Genomic DNA, 14,601 nt, shown 5'->3' with positions numbered 1-14,601 from the left:
CCCAGACCCAGCGCGGCTGGCCCCTGGCCCAGACAGTGGGGCCAGGGCCAAAGCTGACCCTATCCTCCTTCCCCTGCCCCCAAGGCCCAGTGACAGAGTCCGGCACGGGCCCTGCTCACCCCAGCCCAGGCAGAGGAAGCGTTTGCGAACGAGGCGGGTACGCATCCGTCCGATGACAGCCAGGTAGGACTGCCAGGCCTCAGTGAGCACCCAGCAAAAGGAAGAGAGGAAGAAAAAGTGCAAGAAGGCGGCAGTCATGGTGCATACACCCTGCAGAGAGAAGGATTGGAGGGAGTGGCCCTGAGCAGGCACCGGGGTGGGTGGGGCCAGGCTTCCCACACCCGCTGCTGGGCGCGGCCATGGCCGCCCACCCGAGCTCGGCCCCCCACAGAGCCCTGTCAGGCACCCCCGCCTTTATGCACCCACACACAGCACGACACAGGCCCAGTGACACGCACGCAGAACTCGACATCCGGGAGGCGGGCAGGCAGGCCACCCACGTGCAGACGGGGCTGGCGGGGGTGGGGGCTGGGGGAAAGACAGGAGCACCTGCCACATCATGGTCCGGCGGGCCCCACGCCTGGCACTCGCGGTGCTGGCACCACAGAGAAAGCCAAGGGGGCCTAAAGGACAGCCGGCACGGGTCATCCGTAGGCAGGTGGCACAAGAGGCCTCACTTGGGCTCTCACAGACACGGGGAGGCCCAGGCTCCACAGATGCCACCTGCCTGACACATGTGCCCAGCTCACGTACGTGTTCACAGATGCACACGTTCACCACTCGAGTGCACACACACCCCTCTCCAACGCCATCACGTCCACTCCACTCACACACGCTACATCCCCCCACCACACACACACACACATACACACCCCCAACGCACGGCTCTGAGGAATACGAACACCCGTCACTTGGGCAGGTATGTGCAAACATGCGCGCTGGCGCCTGCAAACGCTCGCTCACTCCGCTCTCACCCTGGCGCCCGCCACCTGCACCTGCCTTGCTCAGCACCCGTGACTGGCCCACGAGGATCAGGACATTGGACGCCAGGATGGACAGGCAGAAGTTCAACAAGATGATGGAGCGCTCGGATTTTATGAACCTGAGAGGGCACGGCGGGCAGGAACAGAGGCGCTAGCTGGCCCTACCCAACCCGGGGTGGCCAACCACCTCCTGCCCCAGCCTGCCCGGCGTCCCACCTACCTCCAGAAGGCCGCGTAGATGGCAAGAAGGGTGAGCAGCGCCATGCAGGACACAGCACAGCCGATCACGAGGGGGACCGAGGGGGAGCCTGCCAGCTCCAGGGTCTAGGGAAGATGAGCCGGTGGTGTATCGGGTCACCAGGAGAGGCAGCTGCGGGGGAGCCCTCCCCTCCCCCCCCTCCCCCCTCCCCCCCCCCCCTCCTCCTCCCCACTCCCTGTCTAGCCCAGACTGGCACCTGCACCTTCCTCACACTCACAGGGAAGGAACTCGCTGCTGTATCCACGTGTGCACTGGGCAGACCCAGTCACACACGTGGGTGTGTATTTATGCTCAGTCACCCATGCTTCTCTACACACAACCACACACGCACGTGTGTGTACACGCACACGACTGCCACCGCCACACATCCCCAGGTACGTCACCCCCGCGAGCACCATCGCAGCGGCACAGACTTCCATGGCGCGATCCCACAAGCGCACCTGCTCAGATGCACGTACAGAATCACCCAGGTCTCTGCCAACACCGTCACAGATGGCCACTGGCAACCCGGGAGCAGCCCTCCCTCCCCAGGCCCAGGCGCTTCCCTCCTGCTCACCAGGTCCTTGGGCGGCTGGGCCAGCACAGCAAACGTGGACAGATGCTGGCACTGGCAGCGGGTGTGGGCTGCCTGGGTCTCCAGGGTCTGGCAGCTCTCAGTGTCCCAGTCCCCTGAGCTGGCATCTCTTGGGTGAGGGAAGAGGTGGAGTGATACCCAGCCCAACTCCGTGGCCCCACTCCCAGCGCTGGCCACTGCCCCAGGACGAGTGAAATCAGAGCAAGACCACACCCGAGAGGCAAGTGGCTGGGGCGCCCCGGGATGTGCCCTTGACGCCTCGAGCCGGAGGATGGCCCTGAGGAACGTTTTGTCCTTCCAGGTTAAGACAGCCCTCCTGACAGAGAAGTGCTAGGGCTGTACCCCCACCACACTGTGCCCCCGCCCCACTCACGCTCTGGAGTAGTCCCAACTGGCGCAGTGGGGGTCCGTGGTGCCCTGGGGAACAGAAGTCACGAGTGTGGTGTGGGGTGGGGAGCTCACCACCAGGACAGCTACCCATCCTGCCGTGGCAGGCCCCACACGGGACCCACTATCGGGGCAGACCGCCTCCCCATCAGACAAGCCTTTGGTTGCTCACGTTGGGGTATCCCCAGGGTTCCTGTCTGGGCCCCAACTCACGTTGATGATGTAGGAGAGCTCCACTGTGATAAGGGGCTCAGCTGGTGGCTGGGTGGGGGGCCGCACAGTCACTGTCATCACCCTGGATGTGACGGCCAGCGGGGGCCTGGGGACGGGTACTGAGGTCAGCTCCTACCACCGCTGCCCAGACCCAGTCTGGGACCTCAAAGGTGCTCTGGATCAGTGGTAGGGGGCTATCAGGGAGCCAAGACCAATTAAAGGCCAAGAGTCCCATGGGGCCCAGGACTTCAGGTGAGGTCCGCAGCTTAGCCTCTGGGAGCCGCGCAGGCATCTTTGAGAGGCACCTATGTCCAGAGTCAGACAAGGGTGCCCAAGGCCGCAGGAGGCTGCAGAAGGAGCTCCCTGTGACCAGCACAGCCTCAGTCCTCTTGGTCTCACCTGGGCGGCCCCACGCACCCCTCCTGGGGACTCACCTGGGAGGTGGCAGGATGAGGCCGAGTGTGCGGTAGAGCACAGCACCGATCACAAAGTAGGAGGAGGACTCCTCAGGGTCTGCCGGCAGGAGGCGCTGGTGGGAGTGGCCTGGGCCAGGGGGCACGGTTCCCGGGCCCCTCCCCTTGCCAGGGTTGCCTGAGGTGCCAGATGCCCCTGGCTTCCCCGGGGAGGAGAGGCTGAGCACCTCCTTGGGTAGGAAGAGGCGGTCCTCTGAATGTCGCACCCAGTCCTTCATGCCCCTGCGGCCGCGCATGGGGAATGTGATGTCACTGGACACGGCGGAGACTGGTTCCCGCTGAATGCTGATCACTGCAACCCGTGCCCGAGACAGAGGGACAGAGGCAGAGGGGAGAGTCACAGGGGAAGAAGCCGATACGGAAGAGACAGACACCAGGACGCAGATATCGAGGTTGGTACAAACACACAGGTGGGGCACACACACACACAGAAACAACACAGAGGTGGAGGAGGAGAAGACACAGAGAGAGATACAAAGAAGGGGTTAAACGAGGGAACTACAGGCCCCAGAGAGAGAGAAAAATAGGAGGAGCCCTCAGAAACCACCCCACTCCCACAGCAGCCTGGGTTCTGCCATGTCCAGCCCCGCCTCCCTCGCCTGCCTCCTGTACCCAAGTTGTCTGTGACAATCAGAGAGCTCTGGAAGGCCTTGAGGGCATCGCCCACCAGGTGAATGAAGTCCTCCACGACACGAAGCAGGTGCACAGAGCCAGGGGACACCTGGAGACAGAGAGTGTATAAGGGTCCGAGGCAGGGGTGGGTCATGGGGGGCAAAGCCTGGAAGCCCAGCCCCTCACCTGCTGAGCATCATCCCACTTGTCCTTGTTCTCTGCATCCACCATGAAGCTCACCACCTGGAAGAAGCGCTGGGGCAAGAGCAGTGGGTGTCAGGAGGTCCCAGCCCCAGGGACAGAAGCTTCCCCATCAGAGCCACAGGTGCTACCCCCAGCAGACTCTGCCACAGGGGCCCAACCTCCTGCTTCAGTCTAGGGTGCCCTCCTTCCTTCTGGCGGGGCAGGGCAGTACCTGCACATCATCAGCCGAGGGCACGTAGGTGGCCCTCTTGAAGGTGTCAGTGACATTCCTTAGAATGTCCACGGAGAAGAGCAGGTCCCCACTGTAGTAAGTGCGCCGGGCCAGCAGCTCCTGCAGGCTGCGCACGACCTGTGACATGCCCTCGCCCGCCAGCATGCGCTGCCCCTTGGCCAGGTGCTCCCGAAGCTGCAGGGGACAGGCAGGCTGCTGTCACCAGAGTGTCAGGAGCTGGGACCGGCCGCTGGCCCATCCCACTCCAGTCCACCCTCTGCTTGCATCCAGAGGGAGAGGGAGGCTGAAAAGGTCAGAGAGAGATGCTCAAAGGGGCTCATAGGAGACAGAGTCCAAGAAAAAGACCTAAAGATACTTTAAAAAGACTGAAATAGAAACAGCTAGAGGAGGAAGGTGCTCAGATGTACATATAAAAGATGACAAGCACGGCACAGGGACAAGGCACCTCCCCATCCCAGAGGGGTCATGCCCACTCTGGAGCGTAATGCACCCTCTCACTCTCCCTTCCAAATACAAGCTCCAAGTGCACACACGCAAGTACCAATTACAGCCAGATGAACACAGGCCACGTTCACTGCCAACATTCTTACCCCATGACAGGCCCTGGGTGGGGCACTGGGGTCACAGAAATCAATTCGACTTTGTCCCTGCCTTTAAGGAGCGCATAGTCTTAACAGGACACAGACATCTCCATGAGCATCCACAACACCTAATGACTTTGGGAAGCTCAGGGGACAACAGGAGCACAGAAGTAGGCACCAGGGATAAGGAGAGACACTTGAGAGTCAGGTCTTGAGGTATGAATAGGAGCCTGCCAGACAAAGAGAGGCGCAGCCAGGCAGAAGTGGGCACAGCAGACGTATGCCAAGGCACATGGGCAAGAGCAAGAAACGAGCTCCCCCCACCCCCTCCCAGAGTCTGGGACAGATCCTGGGTCGCCCCAGCCCGGCAGGGCACACTCACTGACAGGTACAGGTAGCGGTACTCGTGGGAGATGCAGCGGGCGAAGCTGGGCAGACCCCAGTATGCCACGCCCTGGGCACTGAGGAGACAGCGGCGGCTGGCAGACCCTGCAGGCAGACAGGACACAGGGCTGGGTGTGGGGCCCGGCTCTCATCCACTTCACTCCGCGCCTCAGGCTGGAGGCTCCAACAGGCCGGGGGCCCGGAGCGGAGACGGCAAGAATGGCAGGGGTGGGGCCCGAGGGGAGAGCCACCTCCCCCCCTCACCTGAGGCGTTGGGGGGGCACTTGTTGTAGATGATCTCGCCAGCAGCCGCCTTCTTCCACGTCATCAGCATCACGTACTCGTCCCTGCACATCTCATGGAAGGCTGCAGGGGGACAGTGGAGGGGCTCAGCCAGTCCCCACGGGTGTGTCCCTCAACCCCCAGGGTCCTGCCGCCGATACCTGGACACCTCTTCTCGCTGCAAGGCTTCACCTCCTCTCCAGTGCCCTCGCAGGGGTAGCCCTGCGCACCCGTGGCCTGGCACATGCGGAAGCGGCGCTGCCAGCCCGTGTCACACGTCTTGGAGCACAGGCTCCACGCGTTCCACGGCCCCCACTTGCCATCTGTGGCTGCAGGAGAAGCGGGGCGTGAGTGGCCCCCGAGTGCCCCCAGGGCCAGGGCTGCCACCTGCCACCCGTGGGCCGAGCACTCACCCGGGCACTCAAGGTTGCTGCACTCGCGGGTGTCCGTGAGGGCACCTGTGCACGTGGCCCAGGCCGGCCCCGCCACACTGCACTTCCGGCTGCGCTGCTGGGTCCCGTTGGCACAGGATGTGGAGCACGGGCCCCAGGGACCCCATTCTAGCCACTGGCCTTCCACTGCATGGGAGACACAAGCAGGGGTGGCCATTGAGCAAGAGGTGTGAGGTCTCGTGGGGGCAGAGCACCGCAGGGAGATGGCAGAGCCTGCCAGGCACTCAGACTTGAGCCAGGCCAGACCCACTGGAGAGGGGTGGATGAAGGGGGGGGCTGTAGCGAGCAGGTGGTGCCTGGGCCTGGGCCTGCCTGCCTGCCACCAGCTCCAGGAACACAGGATACCTCTCCACACTCAGCCCCGAGGTGGCACATGCTCTCTTTTGGTTAGGGAAATGGGCCCCAGGGGCACCTTTGGATTTTTGCCCACGCTTAAGCCCAGATCTATGTCCCCTCACAGCCCAGCTGGCCATGAGCACCCAAGGGCAACGGACAGCAAGGGTATCCCAGGGCTTAGGGGAAGGGGCAGTCTTCTTTTGATGGACCTGCAGTGTGCCAACTCCAAGTCTGGGCGGGGCCACATCACCTCCCACGCCGGCAGGTACACTTCGCCAGTCCCCCCACCCCCCACGCTTGGTTAAAGTTCGTGGGCCCCCAGGGTCAGGGCACTGGACCTGACTACCTCCCCTGGGTCTCCCAACCCCCACCCGGCTGGGCAGCGCCCGCCTGGAAGCCCACGGGCGCTACTGACCCGGGCAGGCCGCCATACTGCAGAGCTTAGTCTGCAGCTCGGGACCCTCGCAGGCTTTGCCGCCGTGCTGGGGGGGCACGCAGGTCCGCATCCGGCTCCGGGACCCCCGCCCGCAGCTGCGGGAGCACAGGCTCCAGGACCCCCACTCCTCCCACACGCCGTGCACTGCAAGGAAGCACGTGGCCGGTGGCAGGGCGGCACCCTGGCCCCGCCCACTGCCCATCCGCCCACCAATCAGGAGCTCCAGCAGCTCTGCTACCGCTCCTCATTGGCTCTGCACTGGGCCCCAGGACTCCACCCCTTGGGGGAAGACAGAGGAGTCTAGTCCCAACTCGCACAGGATGCCTCCTGTGGCCACCAGGATAGGGAGACTAGGACCCACCCGGGAGGGGAGCCAGGGCTCCTCCTCTCCTGGGAGCACAGGGAAAGCCCAGGAAAGGACTCAAGATTTGCCCCAGCCCATCCCCCCTCCCTTCGGCCCTCCCCATCCCCAGACCCGAAGCAAGAATCCAACATGGCAGGCCTGGGGCAGGAGAAGCGCCCCTCCCCACCCCAAGCGCATGGACACACAAAGAGACACGAACCTCTACATGGACACTGACACAGAGAGCTCACACTCTGGAACACAGCTTTGCCCCAGCCCTGTGCAAGCTCTTGCCACACCCCCAGGTACCAAGACCCCTTCCCACGTAGCCTTGCTCTAAATCCACAGCCAGGAGCTGGTTATGGCCTAGGCACCACTTCACTCTCTCAGGGCCCGAGGAGCAGGACTGGCTGAAGCTGGCCCCCCACCATAGTGGACCACCTGTCCCAGGCAGGCACATGCACATTCTCAAGACTCCATGCTGGACTGAGGAGGCTCTTTGGGGACTGGGATGGGGAGTCAGAGGAGGGAGGGGACGGTCAGGCAAGGTTTCATTTAAAAAAAAAAAAAAAAAAAGTGGCATTGGCATTGGTCTTAGACCTTGAAGGTCAGACTGAATTGTAACAGCCAAGGTGGAGGGGCGGGGGGTGGAGAGGATAAGAATAAGCAAATGCAGGGAGGTGGGAAAGTGCATGAGGCGCTGGTATGGCCAGAGCAAAGGGAATACAGAGGGCGCTGAGGGTAAAAAGATGAGCCTTGATTACCAGGACGTAGGCAACAGGGGAGTGGTGGGCCCAGAACCGAGCCCGCTGCTGTGGGCCCTGGTCTGATTCATCTGTGTCCCCAGTGCCCTGTGTGGGGCTAGGCACAGTGTGGGGGACAGTCAAGTTGGATGAATGAAAAAAGGAGGCAACCAACCATCTTTGGAAACTGAACCTGCCTGAGTCCCAGGCAGGACCTAACCCTGCAGGCAGACCAGGCGGGAGGGTGGGCATACCTGGGCAGGTGGCCGAATTGTTGCAGGGCCGGGTCTCCCGCAGGGGCCCGCTGCACAGGGTCCCATAGGGGGAGGACACACAGGAGCGGGTCCGCACCTGCAGACCCTGCCCACACGTCAGGGAACACACGCTCCACGGGGACCACTCCTCAGCCGCCGGGTCGCCTACAAGAGAGGGACAGCGTCGGCGGCAGGGGGCACCTCCCAAGCACTCAGCCTCATAGGGATCCTCCTACCCTGACCCCAAGTGACAGGCTCTTAAGGAGGCCACCCAGCCCTGCCCACAGGCCTCATGTGGCAGAGATGTGACTGAGCTCTAGGACATAGACACAGACGGGCACACGCCAAGCACACATGCCACCAGACGCCACACAGTCGGGCCCCCGCCACAGAGGAAGGGAGGCGGGCCCGGGTTACCTGTCTGCGCCATGTATAGCCCAGGCTCATCTGCAGACCTCGGCCACTGGGTTTTCACCTTCGGTTCCTCTTCCGGCTCCTCACCTGGAACACGGAGGTGGTGGCAGGGGCTCAGCCAAGGCCAGCTCTGTCCTGCCAGAGTGGCGCAGAGAGGGCAGCCTTGCTCACCCTCAGCCTGAGGGCCTGGAACCAACTGCAGGCAATGCTGAGTGAGGCTCAAGTCCTTGCCCCTGCCCCACCACCACAATTTCACAGATAAGGAAACTGAGGCTCAGGAGGCCACACAGGACTTGCCCACGGCCTCACAACCGTCTTTTCCTTTTCCTCCTCTTGCCTCAGCCAGCCTGGGGGAGACTGAAGAGGAGTGGCAGCTCACATCAACGAGCTCCGGGAGGCTTCTGTGCCCACGTGCTCTCCATACCTATCTCCTTTAATCCTCCTCTGGGAGGTAGGGACCAACGTCTCTGTTTAAAGATGAAGACACTGAGGACCAGAGAGGAAAAGTGACTTGTCCAAGGCCACACAGCTTGGTGAGCCTGAAGCCCAGGCTCTTTGCCTTCACAGGACGGACTCCTAAGGCTGATGAACAGACCACCCCCCAGGCCTGCCTCTGGGACACGATTCATGCCAAGCCAGGGGCTGAGTCTCAGGTCCAGAAATCTGCTCCCCATGCAGCACTAGACTGTGGCCTGGAGGTCAGAATGAGGTGCCTCTGAGACCCAGGGGCCTAGGGTGGGTGCCTACAACCTGCAGACCCTCGTCTCCGCTGCCCCTGCAGCTGGGAGAGCAGCTGATGCTCCCAGAGGCCGCTGCTGCTGCTGCGGCCCCAGCCCCACCGGGCTCTCGGCTCATCACTCTGATTTATGTGTCTGGTCTAGGCCTTGGAAGCACCACCCATGCTGGAGAAGGGGTGGGGAACGCCCATTCTCCAAAGCTGCTCAGACATGAGCTCAGCCAGGCCCTCTCCCAAAGGCTGGGTAGCCTAGATGGGGGCTGACACGAGTGTGAGGGGAAAGACCCAGCCCGTGGAGAGACTGCTGGGCAGGTGGGAATAGCCTCTGGGACACGGCTCAGCCCATGCTGTCCCCGGACTAGAAGGGACTGCTCTCCCCCACCCCCACCCCCCACTCCAGGCCCTCTCCTATTTCTGATAAGCCAGGTCAGCACCTAGCAGGCACTCTGGGTTTGAAGGAACCAGAAAGGACTGTGCTCTTCCTGCCCCCTGCTGCCCAGTCCGGTCTCTGCGTCCGTCCAAGAGAAAGCTCTTTCTGACCAGGCATGAAGACGGCCACCTGGAGCAAACCCGCCGGACAGGGGGCCCCGAAGTGCCACTCAGCCTAGCTTATGGTCTCATCGACTCTGGGGCCCTTCCCTCCACTGCGGCCACTGGTCCCAGAGCTCAGTCTACGTTCTCCCCCAAACTTCTCCACCGTCTCGCAAACCTGGATCCCCAGGAGAGCGTTGGAGTCCAACAATCCTGGATCCCAACTGGGACACGGCCACTGACCAGCTGTGTGACCTTGGGCAAGTGTCTTTGCCTCTCTGCCCCTGTTTTCGCCTCTGTAGAACAAGACTCGAACACCCCCTACCTTGAGGGCTGACTCTCGGACTCCCTGACAGGAGGCCACGAAGCCCTTGGCACCCTGCTTGGCATGTGGTGAGTGCTCAGAAGGCAGGAACTGTGGGTTTACTTTTACCATCCCCCCTCCCCTCACAACCTGCACCTCTTCCGCACCCTCCCCCGCCACCCTTCAGGCCCCTGGGCCTCCCTTCAAATAGCATCTGCCTCTGTCAGGTCCCCGACTCTATCGGGACCACAGCGAAGGTGCCGGTGCCGTGCCTGCCGACTCCTGAATCCCCTCACCCAGCCCTCCACCCCACCCGCTCAGCCAGTCCCCAGCCCCGGAGCCTTGTGACAAGCCGCCTTCTCCACGCCCACCCCCAGGCTGCTGAAGAAATCCACAGCTGTGCCAACTGGCACCACTACAGACTCAGGGCTGCGTATCCGCTGGGCGCCCGGGGCTTCTCGGCAGCACTCCCCGGCTCCCCCACTCCCCACCTTGGCTGGCTGTGCCACACCTTGACCTCTCTCCTTGAGCTCATCTCTGCCCCCCTCTCTCTCTCTCTCTGCAATGAGCTCCTCTATAAAGAAAGCTGCGTGGGATCCTCCCCGCCCCCGACACACACTTCTTGCCCCACCCCTCCAACTCCCAAATTCCCTGCATCTACTCCCAGGCCCAGCCCTGCATCTACTCACCCCTGCCCCCTGCCACTTCCAGGAGGGCTCCATTTGAGCCATCCGTCAACCCTCTGGCTCAGCATTTGGTCGGCACTGTCTTTTCACGGCAGCCCAAGAACGGACCTCCATTCTGGGGGGAGCCCCTCTTTGAACCTCCTTCCTCCTCCAGCCACTGCCCTCAGTTTCCCACCTGCCACTCACATCCTGGCTCAAATGTCACCTCACCTCGCCTGGTAATCCACTGCAGTCTGGCTTCTGACCACATCTTACTGCTGAAACCGTTCTTGACAAAGTCATCAACGCCCTCCTTATCGCTAAATCCTACGGACACTCTGCAGCTTTGTCCCACTTGACCCCTGGGTAGCACGGGGCCCTGCTGACTGTTCCTGCCTTGAAACACTCCCCTCCCTGGCTCTCCAGGTTTCCTCCCACCTGTCTGGCTCCTCTGTCCCAGTCTCCTTGGCTGGTCTGTCTTCCTGCCCCTTCCCCTATCGGGCCTCCACACTTCGCTCCACACTCCCCTCCCCAAGGTTCAAGTAGCCCCTCTGTGGCTGCTCCAGAGTCATTACCCCCAGCGCCCCACTCGGGGCTTCACTCCTGGGTGGCCTCCTGCCTTCTGGACAGGTCTGCTGACGAGGGGCCCTCAAATCCAGCACGCCTAGGACAAGATTACCCCTTCTTCTCAAATCTCCACCTGCTCGTTCCTCACCTCCTTCACCTGGGAAATTCCTACCTGATTTTCAAAATCCACCTCACATGGCTTCTCATTTGTGGGGTCTTCCTCATCCCCCACTCCTCAGGCAGAAGTGGCTGACCCCTCCTCTGTGTGCCCCGTCGTCCCAGAGGATGCCATCTTCCGACCATCTGAACCTCCCCGCGCCCATTGGCCCTTTGAAGGCAGGCTGTGCACGCCATCTCCCCGACCCCAGTGAACACCGGCCCAGAGGAACACCAGCAAACAGCAATGAACACGCTGCTCCTAGCTTTCCCTGCCACCCCACGGGGGTCACTGGGAATTAGCACTTGTCATCCTGAGTAGCGGCTCTGCCCAGCAGCCCTCCACCTACAGCAGCCCCAGGCCTGACACCCATTTCTTAATAAACATTCTGCAGATGCTGTTCGACCTATCACAAATCCAGCTGAGGATCCCGTCATCCGGTTCCTGCTTTGGCGTCTTGACCATCATCGTGTCTGTGGCATCCACCAGCCTGGCGTCCGGTAAAGTCAGGAAACACGGACATGCGAGACAGCAGTCTGACCCCCTCGCTGCTTCCCATGGTCCCCACATCCTCTACAAACCGTGCACCAGCGCTTTGCGGGCCAGCCCCCACGACACAACCAGAGGTGATGGAGGTGGTTTCTAGGATCCACCCTATTTGAAAATCAGAACGTGTCCCAGGCCCAGCTCTTGAGTCCCTCTCCCGGCCTCCTGGGCTGGGCCAGAGAGGGGAGGGAACAAGCCCGAGGCTACCCAGCAGGGGCCTGCACTGACTGCCCTCCCTTGTACCCCCACCCCACTTCCCTCAGAAGGGAGGCTGGCAGTCTATTTCCCCCACGTGTGAAAGCGAGTTCTACCCGAAAGGGAGGAACACCAGGGGGGTCACCCACTCAAACAATGTTTCAGCTCAGCATATGCCATGAGGCAGGCCACAGCCAGCTCTGGGCCCACAGCTGGGGGAGTCTAAGAGGCAGCTGAGCCAACAGGACAAGAAGGGGTCCGGGAAAAGGCAGCTTGTAGGACCCGGATCCTCACAAGTTCTGCAATCTATAGGCCTTCCCACCTGCGAGCCTGCCCTGGTGTGGACAGACCCGCTTCCCCAGGACACGCTACCCTGCTCTACCCCTGAGAACCTCCTCACTGTTCCGTTTTGTTTTGAATGACGTAACACTCACTACACAACCCCCTATTGCCAGTCACCGTGCACCTCGTTTAATCCTAATGAGGATGGGTTCTCCCATGTTACTGATGAGGAAGGAGGCTCCAGGGTCGCACGCTGGAGACAGGCTGAGTGGCATTCGAAGCCAGGCTTGCCTGACTCCTCTGGAGCCCGTGCTCTTTCTACTGAGCTGCGCTGGCTCTAACAAAATGCAGTTGGAGCCTCCTGAGAGATGGCTTTCTTAATTCCCATAGGACCCTGAGTCACTCCCTCGTCCCGCCAAAGCCCCTCACACTTGCTACTGTTATCCTGTTTTCACACCACCTTCTTATTGTTCCTTTGCACATCCACTCCCCCACTGCCCCCCCGCCCCAGGTGAGCCTGATTCTCTTCTGCAGCCTCCAAAGTGATCCTCTGGGAGCCCAGCGCAAAGCGCACGAACTCCCCTGCTGAGGAACCTTCAGTGGCTCCCCACTGCTACCAGTGTAAGCCTCTGAGCCTGGCATGTGCCGGCCTCTGATGCCATGTCCAGTCCTGTTTTCCTCTCCCCACCGGGCAGCCAAGCACACTGCAAGGTCATGTGGACCGGTGGGAAGGACATGGATTAGAGAACCAGAGACAGAAGCAGATCTGATTCTCAATTCTGCCAGTCTTGCTGTGTGCCCTTGGGCAAGTCGCCTCACCTCTCTGAGCTTAAAAATCTTCAACTGAAAATAAAGAGGACACGTCCTACCACAGGTTCAGAATTAAATGAAACAAGAGATATGGACGGCCTGGAATACAGTAAGCTCTCTGTGCAAAGGGACTGCCCCCCTCTCTTGTTATCCACCTGCTTTCCTCCCTGAGATTGGTGTTCCCTCCCTCTTGGAATGCCCTCCTGTACCTCCATCTGCCAAAATCTTCTCCATGTCAAATACTGCCTCCTCCAGGAAGCCTTCCCAGGCTGACCACACAGGGGTTTTGGTATGCTGGCCCCTTCTCCTGTGGCTGAGACCCTAGATTGTCTTCCACTGCGGCTGAGGGTAACCTAGGCTCATCCCTCTTGTGGGCACTAAGGGAGGGTCTCAATCTCCCTCACTCCTCTTGCACAGAGGGCCCAGCTCTGAGCAGCCAGACACAAGACAGGCATTCAGCAGACATGAGCCAGATATCCCTGAGGGTTCCTCCACCCCAATCACCCAGGGGCCACTCTTGTTCCCCCCTTGCACCGGCAGGCTGGGTGGGCACAGGGGCTCCCTGCCATCTGAGCAGGACGTAGGCACCCGCTCCACCATGCTCTGCAGACCCTGCCCCCCAAACTCCACACAGTGCAGCCCCCTCAGCCTCCTTTGTCATGAATATGTTAAAAATAACCACGATAATCATCACTTCCACGGGGAGAGCGGCGCGGATTTACAAAGCAGCCAGCCCTCCCAGGGCTCTCTACATCCTCCCTGAGGCTGGCCCTGGAGCCCTGAGTAGGCACCAACAGATCCCCTTGAAACATGGTTCTGTCATGTCCCTCCATGGCTTCCCACCCCCAGCAGTGCTTCGTGAACCCTACAGTGCCTTAAAAAAAAAAAAAAAAAAAAAAAACACCCGGGGTGGGGGGAGAGGGAGGGCAGGGGCAGAGAGAGAGATGGCTTTTGAAAATTCCAAGCTCTACCTCTGCAGTCCAATGCAACTGGGTATCCCTGTGAGACCAGATACTCAGCCAGAATGCCAGTTCCCCCCCCCAGTGACTCCCTCCCCCGAGCTGCTGACCTATCTGCCCAACCTCTGGACAGAGCTAGCTGGGTCCCTGCCACCTCCCCCCACACAGCCAGGAGCTCCTCGAGAGCGGGGACCACAACTGACTCATCCCACCTCCCCCACGATGCCCAACTTCTTGCTGGCTTGAGGCCTTTGGTCAATGGAGGTGGGGGTCCCAGTGTCTGGGGGTGGCAGTCAGAACCTTGGGCCACCAAGGGGGCTCACACTTCCATGTCCTTGCACGGGCTGCTTCCTCCTGCCAGGTTTCCCAAAGCGTGTGGCAGGAAATGAGTTGGGGTGGCTCACCAATGTGCCCTTAAAAAACCCTGCATCATGGACTGGGGCAGTTACCCCTCTAGGTCTCTTTTAATTAGGGTGACTTCCTGCCAATATGCCTGGGGTCACCGGGTTTGTGCCTGCTGCCATGACATAATTAATAGGACCCCTTCCCCTGCTTTAAAAACCTCAAAAATGTCCCAGTTTAGATGATAAATTATATGGTTGCCTTACTTTTAATCCTTGCAAATGCATGCAAGATGAAGTCTCTGTGTAGTCTGAGACTTTCACACACCGCCAGCACGTGCTCATT

The 14,601-nt window shown here is 60.9% G+C and overlaps 1 protein-coding gene across 8 annotated transcripts in view; it reads right to left on the bottom strand.

The window, feature by feature from the left end:
* Positions 1 to 14,601, bottom strand: part of ADGRB2 (adhesion G protein-coupled receptor B2) — a 36,221-nt gene that overhangs the window by 9,388 nt on the left and 12,232 nt on the right. For all 8 annotated transcript variants that reach the window (XM_058718265.1, XM_058718266.1, XM_058718267.1 and 5 more), the window contains 17 exons: positions 8,166 to 8,249; positions 7,749 to 7,913; positions 6,388 to 6,552; positions 5,598 to 5,762; positions 5,346 to 5,513; positions 5,167 to 5,268; positions 4,901 to 5,007; positions 3,917 to 4,111; positions 3,688 to 3,756; positions 3,502 to 3,610; positions 2,851 to 3,181; positions 2,417 to 2,522; positions 2,190 to 2,233; positions 1,799 to 1,925; positions 1,204 to 1,307; positions 1,000 to 1,102; positions 120 to 270 (listed from right to left, as the gene is read on the bottom strand). In XM_058718265.1, coding sequence (XP_058574248.1) covers positions 120 to 270; positions 1,000 to 1,102; positions 1,204 to 1,307; positions 1,799 to 1,925; positions 2,190 to 2,233; positions 2,417 to 2,522; positions 2,851 to 3,181; positions 3,502 to 3,610; positions 3,688 to 3,756; positions 3,917 to 4,111; positions 4,901 to 5,007; positions 5,167 to 5,268; positions 5,346 to 5,513; positions 5,598 to 5,762; positions 6,388 to 6,552; positions 7,749 to 7,913; positions 8,166 to 8,249 — 2,295 coding nt within the window. The remainder of the gene's footprint in view (positions 1 to 119; positions 271 to 999; positions 1,103 to 1,203; positions 1,308 to 1,798; positions 1,926 to 2,189; positions 2,234 to 2,416; positions 2,523 to 2,850; positions 3,182 to 3,501; positions 3,611 to 3,687; positions 3,757 to 3,916; positions 4,112 to 4,900; positions 5,008 to 5,166; positions 5,269 to 5,345; positions 5,514 to 5,597; positions 5,763 to 6,387; positions 6,553 to 7,748; positions 7,914 to 8,165; positions 8,250 to 14,601) is intronic.

This window comes from Neofelis nebulosa, chromosome 2 (genome assembly GCF_028018385.1).
Source record: "Neofelis nebulosa isolate mNeoNeb1 chromosome 2, mNeoNeb1.pri, whole genome shotgun sequence".
NCBI lineage: Eukaryota > Metazoa > Chordata > Mammalia > Carnivora > Felidae > Neofelis > Neofelis nebulosa.
This window is presented reverse-complemented; position numbering and strand designations above follow the sequence as displayed.